This window comes from Chamaea fasciata, unplaced genomic scaffold (genome assembly GCF_029207755.1).
Source record: "Chamaea fasciata isolate MVZ Bird 193981 ecotype frontalis unplaced genomic scaffold, bChaFas1.0.hap1 SCAF_3, whole genome shotgun sequence".
Classification (NCBI taxonomy): Eukaryota; Metazoa; Chordata; class Aves; order Passeriformes; family Sylviidae; genus Chamaea; species Chamaea fasciata.
The window spans coordinates 109471178-109483373 of NW_027094088.1; the positions used below are offsets into that span (position 1 = coordinate 109471178).

Here is a 12196-nt window from a genome sequence, read left to right on the forward strand (position 1 = left end):
TATCCAACCCAAACCTCCCCTGACACAACTTCAGGCCATTCCCTCAGGTCCTGTCACTGGTCACCAGTGAGGAGATCAGTGCCTGCCCCTCCTCCTTCTCTCCTGAGGAAGATATAAACCACTGTCCTCGTAGGTAGGAGGGTGCCTCCCACCCAGCTGACGTCTCTCAACCTCTCCTGGCCACACTGCTGTTTGTGGTCACCTTTTGCTTGGTGCTTCCAAGGACATGTGTCTGCCTGGCCCAAGCTCCTCTGTGAACCCTTGTCCTTCTGGCTGATTCAGCAGTTTTTTCAATTACAGTCACAGCCACATGGGCTTGGCTGTGCTCCTGCCATGCCTCATTCCTGCTGGAAGAAGGGGAGGCAGGCAGACGTTCGTGCATTCTCTGGTGATGCACAATCCCCGTCCTGTGGTCACTGGGTAGCTGTAAAATTAAATCAGATCTTTGCTGTTAACCAAAATGCATCTGCAATGAAAGGAAGTTAAATGCAGAGCTGGAGGGGTTGTTTTGCTGCTAACAACACATTACAGGACCTGCTGGGAAATCTAATTCAGTGTTCTATCCTCACCCACATAATTAAGTCCACCCCCAGCTTAATGTGATTTAGGATTAGGTGGGATATTTTATATTGATTGTAGGTTCAAGGACACCTTTTTTTTCCCCTGGACTTAGGCAACATTGCCACTATTAAGAATGACAGAATAAAATAACCTCAACTTGCAACAGGGGAGGCTTAGACATTTGGAAAAATTTCTTCATAGAAAGGGTGGTTAAACACTGGAACAGGCTGCCTAGGGAAGTGGTGGAGTCACCATCCCTGGAAGTGCTCAAATATTGTGTGGATGTGGCACTGTGGGACATGGTTTAGTGGTGAACACGATTGTGGTGTGGGGTTGACAGTTGGACTTGATGATCTTAGAGGCTTTTTCCAACCTTAATGATTCTATGATTCTACAAAATCCACAGGATGTGCTATAGCAAACATGAAATACATAGAATACATTTTTTTCCTGCTGTCTAATCCTTCCATGAGGCAGAAAGTGGCCAGATACTCCCATCTTCCTCTCTAGGGACCAGGCAGGAAAGCCAGAGTCAAAAAATTCTGCCTTCACCAGAATGTGGGTACTTTCCAGGTAACACAGTGATGCCGGCGGGTTGATCTCTGAGACTGTCAAAAGTGTGACCAAAGGTCCAGAACTTCCAATCCAGAACAGGGAAGAAGTTTGGCATCTCCCCTGGAAAGGCACTTTATCATAGCGAAATGACACAGTTGTGTGACTAAATATCTGCTACAACAGCGACAGAAACTGCTCAGGGCCCTCTGAAGCAATGAGCAACCATTTATTATGTGGGGTGAAAACACCTCATGGGTGTTCCCACCAAAATGCTGTTCCTGATTTTGTCTTGTTTTCCTCCAAACTTGAAGCAAGATGACCAACACTGTCTCTTTTCAACTAAAGCACCAGCAAAATGGGGAACAAAAAACCTCAAAATCACTGCTGGAGTCAGGATAAGCTGAGGATATAGAAGCAGCAGTTTGAAGGGTGAATACCTTTGAATAAACCAGCTGGAACAGGGAGGTGAGTTTCAGAGTTCAGGGTCTTGTAAATATCTGTGTTCTCCACCTTTCTAATGAAAGACCTTACCTCTTCTCGGACCCTTGGAAGCACTTGGCAGGAGCAAAGAACAAGGAGGGATAAGCCCGTTCTGTGCTAGGGATTGATTTGGTTGAGTCAGAATTAGGCAAAAAAGTGGGGGAGCACAATCTAAGGAACAATTTAACTTTTATTTGTAGTTATTTTATGGTCTGCCATGGAGCTTAATTAATGTGGTCAGTAAACTCACTCTTTTTTTAAGACCCAGTTACAGTGATGCTCCAGCCCAAGCCCTAAGATAATTCATGAACAATTATAGATAAGAGAGAGACAGCTTTGAAATCAATGTTTTACACAAGAGCCAGATATTACAAAGATCAATGCAATAATTAGGTTTAAAAAAACCCAAATATATCATTCAGTTGAATTACTACAGGGGTGCCTTTGTGTCTGAGGTTCAACCAGTGGATTCTTTTAGTCAGAATTAGTTCTGGAATGGATTTTACTGGCTATAGAGCTAAAAACGTAATCCTAGCTGGCTCATTCAGCTTTATTAAGCATTCATGACTATTTTTCAAAGAGGATCTCTTTCTTCTCTTGACAAAAAGGCTCATCAAATACAGACAGGAGAGAGGAAAGGAAATCTCAGCTCCATTGAAGCTGAAGCCAAATCTCCCATTGAATTCACTGGGGCCACAGTCTCACCTAAGCTGCATAACACACTTAAAAATGTGACTGGCCTGTTAATTATACAACACAGAGCCCACATTTCTGGCCTGAGAGGAGGGAGGCAGCGGGAGAAGAGAGGAACCTAACACACCCATCTGTCTGATCCTGTGAGGCACTCACCAGTAGCATGTACTTGGCAAAAGATGTGATGTATGAAGTGAATAAATAATAAAATAGTCTGTGTTTCCTTGTGTCGCAATTAGTGAATGCTTTCGATGCACATAAATGATCCTAAAAGACGTTCTTGCATTTCCTTTGAGGAATCCTTAAGGAATCCAAACACATCAGCACCACGGTTGTAACTTGGAAACCTGAAAGTCATCGAATGAGGCAGACCCTGTCTAATCTGATCTGTGAAAAACCTTTGCAAGACTTTTCCAACCCTGACACTAAGGCATCTCTCAATAAATTACAGTAAACCCAGGCAACACCCTCCAACAACTGGCAAACAATCAAACCCACTATGAGTAATGACACCAGCAGCAGAAGTGATGATGTAAAACACTGCTCATACCCACTTCTTTACCTTTTCACCTACTGTGTGTGTGCATCACTGTCATGCCTGAGGCAGCAGGAATTGGTTAAAGCCACCTCATTTAAATACATAAAAAGCTAATGAGGCTTGCTGTAGGGGAGATGACTCACCTAAAGGCCTGCATGCGACCAAAGAAGTGAAGTTCCTCTTTTTCCATCCACAGTTACTCCCCTTTACTTCAAAATTATTAGTCTCAAAAGTGCTTAGTGTGGAACTTCCAAAGGGTGAGACAATTGCATGTACTCAGTGGAGATACAGGGCTGCATTGGTTTAGATATGTGTCAAATGTGTCTTTTAAAGTCTTTTACAGGGTCTGATCTCACTCCTAATATCAGTGCAAGTCTTCAAGATCAGCAGAACTAGGTATTTTTTGTTGGTAAGGAAAGGTAGAAACTGGAGCCCTGGAAAGGCAGAGCACACTGTCTGGAATCAGTTACAGGGACACTGCCTTGAGATGAGTATCTGGCAATTTTCCAATGTGCTTTTTACTCAGCTAGGAAAATGGGGGCAATGCTATTTGATACTGCCCTTTTAAATCCTGCTTGGGAGACAGGTGTTGCTTTGAACCCACATTATGGAAGATAACTGCAAGCTGGATTCCAGAGATGAATGTGAGGCAGATTAAGTCCAGACCACAATAATCTCTCTTCGCCAGCAACATCACTGACCGAGGATAGTGAAGGCAAGCCAAAGTTCACACACTGGTTTATGATACTGTTAGCAAGTCTGCAGCCAAAACAAAAGTTCAAACATGGGTTTTGATGCATTTTATTTAGAAATCTATGTTCAGGCCATGATGACAAAAAACAATGAATTTCCAGCGTTTTCATCAGGGGCAGGGATCCAGCTGAGTCTGTCAGAGGACCTAATTGTGGGTAGTTACCTCATGTCAGCTCCTGGCCTTGGAGCACCACAGCCCATGTTTCACACTCACTTCAGGCAGACAATGAAGTGGGACATCCTCTGACAGAAGCAATCACAGAACTGTTAAGGTCGGAAAAGACCTCTAAGATCATCAAGTCCAAACATTAACCCAGCACTGCCAAGCCCAACACTAACACACGTGTCTAAGCACCACATCTACATGGCTTTTGAACACTTCCAGGGGGCGTGGCTGCACCACTTCCCTGTGCAGTCTGCTCCAATGCTTGACCACCCTTTCAATGAAGAAATTTTTTCCAATATCCAGTTTAGCCCTCCTTGGTGTAATTTGAGGTTACTTCCTCTTGCTTTCTCACTGGTTACCAGGGAGAAAAGCCTGACCCCCACCTGGCTGCCTCCTCCCGCCAGGGAGTTGTGGAGAGCCTGAAGGTCCCCCAGAGCCTCCTTTTCTCCAGGCTGAGCCCCCTCAGCTGCTTCGTAGCACTCTAGACCCTTCCCCAGCTCCATTGCTCTTCTTTGGACACTATTTTGCCCCACTTCCACCTTCATTTGCACTTCCTACCTGGAAATGTAGCCCAACTCACATCTGCCTTGTACAGGGGATTGGACAATCAAGCTGGATTAACATTTTAACCCAAATGTGCTGCCCCAATGCTTGTCTCAGCAAACAAGGGTGCAAAAGGCAAACAAGCAGCAACAGGCAAAGACAAGATGCTCCTGTTGGCGCTGGAAGTGTCTGTAAGGCAGCCAGAGAACTCTGGTGTGTCTTGGCCACTGCTGGCTGCCGTGACTAATTAGAGTGTTACACAGCGCTTATTTCTCTGGAGATTTGCCATGTTTGGCTTCAGCTCTGTTGGATTTCTCACAGGGAACCTCCTGTGCCTCCGAGGATTCTCCCCCTTACCTCGAGCTCATGATCTCTGTTATCTGCTGGGTATGGATGAGACACCCAGCTGTTATAATTTAGACCCTTGGCTTCCCCAGGTACCTGAATCCAACTCAATTGAAGTAAATGACAGCCTTATCAACCCCACAGACTTTGAAGCAGGCTCCAGCTACAGGATTGATCCAATACCTAAATGCCAAGTCTGATTTCAGGAAGGGAGGCAAATCATCAGCTGAAATTATTTAAAGGCTTGCAGATATATCTTGGCATGCTGAATGGAAATGGAGGAATTTCTCGGGGAGAACATTAAATAATTCTCAAAATAATTGTTAACACACACAGCACATCCCCCATCCCACCTCTGTCAGCCAGGTTAGAGTTTCCCCACTGTAGTGAAGTGTTCATGAGTTTGCGTTGTTTTTGGTTACACTTATTATTGTCTTGGAAAGAAAGGTCAAATCAGTGGCCAGCTTCAAAATTTTAAAATTGAAATTTGTCAAGATGTGCTGGTCACTCTTGTGTCTATGAAACAGTTGCATTTAGCTACAAAGCCATTTGGAACGATTCAAGGAGTGCTGTTCAGGACATACACTACACTCAAGAAATAGATCTGGCAAGCCTGAGCTCCATCATCACCGGCAGCTGGAAGCACTGACATCTACCAGCATCCAAATTTGCTTGGATAAACTTCCAAGACACTCCAGTTTAAGATCCCACACCTGAATGATCTCAGGATGTTTTAGCTAGGCTCTGTTGCTCCAGTCATACCATTCTGAAACCAGCAAATGCACAGAGTACCCTGTGTGAAGTTCTTGGGGTAATTTCAGCACATCTATGACTGGCTGCCCTAGAGCAGGTAAAAAGCTAAAGCAGGGCACAGCCAAGCTCTAAGTAAGGAAAGAGACTTTATTGGTTTTCTTTCATAACTGAGATAGAAACTGCAGGACAAAAACTCTGACTAAAGACAGCGAAATCTGTGAACTTGCCTAAGTGTGGACAAACTACTGCAGAAACACTGAGCAAATCTCCTGCAGATACTTCTCAAATAGAACCACCCTGTGCCTGCTGCAATTAATGACTGGTTAACTGCACACATTTCAAGAAAAAAAAGTTTTTTGTGACTGATCACTCCTTCTGAATTTGTTATTTAAGCAATTTAAGGCAGTGTTTGAATACCTGTCTAGCTCCAAAGCTGTCAAAAATACAGTGCACATCAAAGAGGCTCTGCTGCAGCCCTAAAAAGAAAGGAAACAATTGTAGTTGTGGTATTGGTAAACCTACAAGGGTTTCTCTGTTAATATCTCCAGCTACCACACAACCACAAGAACTGACATGATATGCCATGATTTTTCCTTTTGGGTATAACCATCCAAGCTAAAATACCCCATATGCTACAAGACTGATGCTTAATACCTCGCTCCAGATGTGTTCTGGCTTAGTTAAATATTTAACACATTTCTAGAAGAATGTAGTCTATAATTGCATTAATACTTCAGAAGAATGATGTCCTGGTGAGTAAAGGGAAAGATATTCCAAGGCTGGCTGTGTCCTGACTCCTGTCAGTGATCAGCAGGACTCACCCAGTTTACATTTAAAAAAATCTGATAACCATTGATCACCATGGATGGCATTGACAGAGCTGCACAGGCACAACCCTGAGACAGTGTTCTCCAGTAACATTTCCAAGGCCCAAGCAAAGTGACACTGTAATCTGGTAAAATTCCAGACAGCAAAATCCCCATTTAAATTTCAAATGTATCCAAGCAAATTCGCACGATGTGTGTTACTGGATGCATTTAATTTCTGAATTTTGTGCTGTTAACAACAGTTTTGCCTTTTTCCCTGTGCCTTTCCACAAGCCAAAAGACCCAAAGTGTAGGCATATTCCTGCCTTTCTCTAATTCCATCCTTACCCTTCAGGACAAAGCAATGAAACAATTAAATCCTGCTGAGATGTGGTGAAATAAGAAGAGGAGCAAACACAGAGCTTCTTTCCCATCCCACACCATGGACAACAAAGCAGATGATTTATGAAAATTAATACTCAGAAAATTTAACAGTACATCTTCTCCTGAAATCTATGGCTCCATTAGGTTATGCTGGGTGTCTTTATAAAACTTATCCCTACCATGGTTCCAGGATGGGGAGATAATGCCAGTATGACCATTAGAGCACCTTGATAAAGCTGTGAGTGTTTATTCACAGGCACAGAGAAGAGTTGGGAACATGGTATTTATTACCTGGACAACAACTATCTTGCACAGGTAATTCCTATCACAAATTAATCATGGAAAATAAAGGCAGCAGCAGGGGGAAGGAAAGACCAGAAACACAAAGGAGGGCTGGGATGTGTGAAGATTCAGTTTTAGTCAAAAGACAGAGATTATTACTCCACTGTTTTTTAACATTCCAGGTTTATTCAAAAGACATTATTCTGCATGTATCTTACAGGTCTTAAGACTGGTAAAACACTAGGAATAACGTGATAACCCTAGCAAATGAAAACATGGCTAAAATCATACCAGAGTGGTTTTTATTTTCTTTCAATAAAATTTTGGACATTTCAATCCCATTTTTAACACTGGCCAGAGCTATTCATACCTAGAGCATTTGGAGTAGTCCACTGAAGGAACAAAACTTGACAAGATGGAAAGAGCAGACTACACTTGATTTCTGCAACTGCTGGCAAAAGCTGCTGGAGAAGTATCTGCACACTTCAGAAATGTTGCATCAGTGACAAGATGGAATTTTGTGCTTTAATACTTTGCTTGAAAAGTCTCTTTATCCAACATGAAGTCAGCAAATCTCTGCTGGAGCTCCTTTTCTCTCTCCTGCTGTCGCTGCACATCTTCCTTCAGACACTGTAAGGAAAACATCATTAAACAACCAGGCAGTTGTCCACCAGTCACACCCATGAAGACCATTACCAAAGGTTGTATTTTAGCTCCTCCAGAGGGAGAGCTCAAAATTAAGACAGAACATTGCTGAAATTACTTACTTTAAATACAGATGTAAAACAGAGCAGTGGTTTTGAAGTATCAAGAATCACAGTTATCTTACTTCAAATGGCAGGTAGCTCACCCTGTTTTTGACAGCAGCTAAGATCAAATGCTTCAAAACGAGAGATTTCAAATTGGAACTTTGCCATTTTCTAAAAACAGGTGCTATTAGCAGCTATCAAGTGATTCAATATGTTTTAACTGTTATCTTTCACTAAATCAATGAATCACTTTTGAGTTTGCAGACACATCTATTAGCATTTCTAAATCATCTTCACAAAATCAGTTTCAAGAATTGATGCATTTTATCTTTTTTAGAGCAAGTGTTTGAGAATATCTAAGCCTCAATGGAAGCCTCTGCTCTGGAGGAAAAACACAATAAAATTATGCTTAAGTGAACATTTATTCCTTGGAAAGAAAGGCTGGCACTGGTTCAAACCTAGGACTGAGTCTTGATTAAGGGTTGTCTCATTAGCTGAATAAAAGGTGAATATCCTGGAAATCTTCAAACTAAGAAATGTGGCTCCAAGGCAGTGATTTCAGGTATATACCAGCATTTAGTCCACTGACTTTTAAGGAAGAAGGACATTTTAGACAAGTTTTACATTTACCCGAAGTTCTAATAGTAATTAAACTCGAAACAAACCGAATCAAGGGAGAGATGGAACGTGTGCTGACACACACTACAGAAGACTTATAAAATGAACCACACAAGGAAATAAAAAACCCCAAAGTTAGAAAACACACTTCCAGATTAGTCCCAGTCTCTAATAAGTGTATCACAGAACCTTTGATACACTGAAGTAAAAGACAGATGAATCTGGTAACAGCCAAAAGTATGATTTTAAGAGAACATTAAAAACTCGATACACATTCAGGCTGTAAGGCTCAGAGCTTGTGCCTTGTATAAACATCTTTTCCCTGAGGTGCCTGTGTGTGACCTCAGCTCCTGGATTTTGGATTCTCACCTCCAGTCTCCGAGGGATGGCAGCGTCCTCGTGTTTCTTCAGCTCCTCGAAGGTGCGCAGCTCCAGGTGTGCCTGCTCGATCTGGTCCCACAGGTCGTTCAGCTGCTTGATCAGCCCCATCGCCCGGGACTGGTAACCACCAAGGAGGATCTTCAGTTTCTTCTCCATCTTGGCAGCCCTCTTGGCTTCAGTGGTCATGTGGCCTCTGTTGATCTGCCAGAAGGAACCCAAGAGTTGTTTTAGTTAACCAGAACTCGAAAGTCAAGAGGGGGAAAAAAAAAAGTAAAAAATATATCTGTGGAATTGTGTTGAGTTGATCAAGTTCTTTGATTTCTATTAAAATAATCATACTGCACATTTTACCACAACCTAGACTTCAACAACCTAGACTTCACGATTAAAATCTTTATAACAGACATAATACATTTCTAAAATCGTAATCCAGACAAAATCCACAAACAGACAAGTGACACAAATTACAAAATTCTGACAACTGAGACACATCACCAATAATTGAACATATTTGTGTTAACATGTTATAAACGATGTATAATACATTTATAAATAGCAAAGGTAATAGAAGTCTTTGTGCATTTTTCCACCTGGGGTAAAATTAAATGAGCACTAAAAGAATGAAATAGTCATCATAATTTTTAAGGCCTGGAAGAACGAATCAAAGACATCTTTAACACTGAATCCCAATCACAAATGGCCTAAAGTAGATGATTGGATTACATTAAATATTTGGAAGAAATTGTTCCCTGTGAGGGTGGTGAGACCCTGGCACAGGTTGCCCAGAGAAGCTCTGGTTGTCCCATCCCTCAAAGTGTTCAATTTAGGTTGGGCAGGGCTTGGTGCAACCTGGGATAGTGGAAGGTGTCCCTGGCCCACAGCAGGGGTTGGAATGAGATGATCTTTACAGTCCATTCCAGCCCAGGCCATCCTATGATCCTATGAAACCAAGAAAGAACACAGGCCTCCACCACTGAGCCCAACTGTGGAGAGGTGCAACAGCTCACATCTCTGAAAAGGGACATAAAGTTCCTTGTTGAGGCTTTTTTAATGCTACTTCCTTTAAAAAAAAAAAAAAAAAACCAAAACAAAACAAAATCCTTTTTTTTTTAGAAAGGACCGTGTGAAGAATGCCAAGCTCAAGAGAAAAGGAATCAAACTTCTCAGATTTTGATTTTTGCCATACTTAACGATATATTAACGCAGGACATGAAATATAATATGAAAGCTTCTGAAGTGTTAAAATATAAAAGCCTAACTCAGAACCACAGTGTTTGCATCACCAATCCTTACCTTGTTTCTTTAAAAATCAAAGCTTTGCTGGTGAACATTCTCACATACAAAGAAATTATCAAAAATCAGTCAAAATGCAGTACCTTTTCATTGCTACAATTACCCAATATGTCATTTATTAACTCCTTTGGGAAGTAAATACTGAGGAGGGATATGCCTTTCACAGGGACAACTACAGTCAGCCATCAGAGTCTTACACATCAACCTACTGCAAAGTGCATTTCATCAGCCTTCCAGCCCTCCAACTGTACTGAAGTACCCTCTGTTACACAGCTGTAGGTTTCTGTAACGTGCCTTCCTACTCCTTAACAATTTACTCACTCATTTAGAACAGTTTTAGTTGGTGGTGCAGAGATAAACAAAGTGAATGGTCAAGGGAGCAAACTGTTAATGAGTGAGCGAAAGAGAAATTTGACTTTCTGAGATGTCTAGTTTGCTCCTGGGGAGAGCGATGCAGACTGCTATGCTTTTCAAACTCTGTTTGCAATGCAGACTTCAGCTATGCCCAAGGTGCTTTAAGCATACAGAAAGGCGCCTCTTTTTCAATATTTATATAAATCTAGAGAAAATTAAATAAATAGATTAGGGATTTGTGAGGATACTCTCTGATGGAAAAGTATGAAAGCTTTAAATGTCTTCATTGGTAAATAATATGCTATTACTGCAACAACAAATACAGCTGTGCGGTCAATGAACTATTTTCCAATTACTGTTTCTTGGATGAAAAATGTGTGCTGAGCACCACCGACATTTAGAGATCATGGAACAGATGGACGCACAGGCAAACAGAATTTTCTTTGCAACAGAGGCCTGATATAACAAAGATCAACTGTCCATGTTGCTCCCAGCATTACAGACAACACAGAGTATGGCTGGTGTGAAATGAAACTCCCATAACAATGTCACTCTTCAGAACAGGCTAAAAAAGACCATTTAGAGAAGTTCCACTGTTCTGTTATCCTGAGTGAAGATCTTATTCTTTACTGTGAGGGTTGTGAGGCCTTGGCACAGGTTGCCCAGAGATCTGGCTGTCTCATCCCTGGAAGTGTCCAAGGCCAGGCTGGATGGAGCTCTGGGCAACCTGGTCTGGTCGAAGATGTCCCTGCCCATGGCAAGAGGTTGGAACAAGCTGAGCTTTAAGGTCCCTTCAAGCCAAACCATTCTGTGATCTCTCAACAACCCAATTTTCTAATAAAATATTAAACACTGAGTACCTGAGGACATAAACACAGTTACCAGCATTAACCCCACCATACACAAAAGGGACTGGATCAGTGTGGTTACAAGTCCTGAATTATCCCCATGTTCCAAGCATGGAACATGGTACAACCAAATATCACCAGCAGCAGAGGCAGTACTGGCTTGGTCTCCCACTTATACATTATTCAGCTGAGATTCCCTTTGCTTGGCTTTAGACACCAACACCTGAGTTTGTCACAGAAGGTCTTTCTGTCATCAGGAGAGAAAATGGCAACACCAGGGCATGGCTCATCTGATCCAGGGCCTCAGGACAAGATTAAATACCCCAATGAAGGGCTCTTCACTGACTGATGGGAGCACAAACTCCTTGTTTAGACACTGTCATTATCCAAGATCGCGTAGATCAATCCCACCCTAAGTGTGTACTGCCTTAAAGTCTTAGACATAATAAAGCATTTTTAAATTTGAAGCTTTTAACAAAGCCAGTCTAATACTTACTACAGTGTCAAACCCTGACTATTTAAGCACTCTTGAAATTTTCAGACAATGAGAATTGGACTTAATATTTTTGAATTTTCCTGGATACTGGACTCTTAACTGCTAGAGCTCTTTAGGTTGTATGCTGCTATATCACTTTTCTACTCAGCTCCTTGTCCATCTTGGATTATCATAGGCCTCACTGCTGTAAGAAGAAAAAAAAACAAGGAAAAGAAAAGAAAAGAAAAGAAAAAAGCCTCTCAAGTATCTAAAACCAAAAATAACAGCCATTTCTTCCTTCTCTGCTTATGGAGAAATGTGAACACTCACCACCTTTTCCCCTCCCTCCCAACTACAAAATTTTAGGACCTACTACGAAAAGGTCAAAAGGAGGTCTCAGCTTTTGTAACAAATACTATTTATTAAAAATTGCTGACTGCTGCATTAGTGCCAACAACTGCATATAATTTCAGTTCAAGCTTCATAAAATTTTAAGGCTCAGATACCAAGCTAAAAATTCCAAGCAGTTATAAAGAGGTGAGTTTAAACAGTAGTCTACATTATTTGCTTAAAGCAAAGAAATAGATTTGAGTAAAATCTGACAACCATTTCCCCCTGA

At 41.7% G+C, this 12196-nt stretch overlaps 1 protein-coding gene across 1 annotated transcript in view; it reads right to left on the reverse strand.

Moving 5' to 3' along the window:
• Window positions 1–7023: 7023 nt before the first annotated feature.
• CDC5L (cell division cycle 5 like) overlaps window positions 7024–12196 on the reverse strand; it is a 31013-nt gene continuing 25840 nt past the window's right edge. The window contains exons 15-16 of the mRNA XM_066180074.1: window positions 8596–8808; window positions 7024–7489 (exon numbers count right to left, since the gene is read on the reverse strand). Coding sequence (XP_066036171.1) covers window positions 7385–7489; window positions 8596–8808 — 318 coding nt within the window. The 3' untranslated portion in view covers window positions 7024–7384. The remainder of the gene's footprint in view (window positions 7490–8595; window positions 8809–12196) is intronic.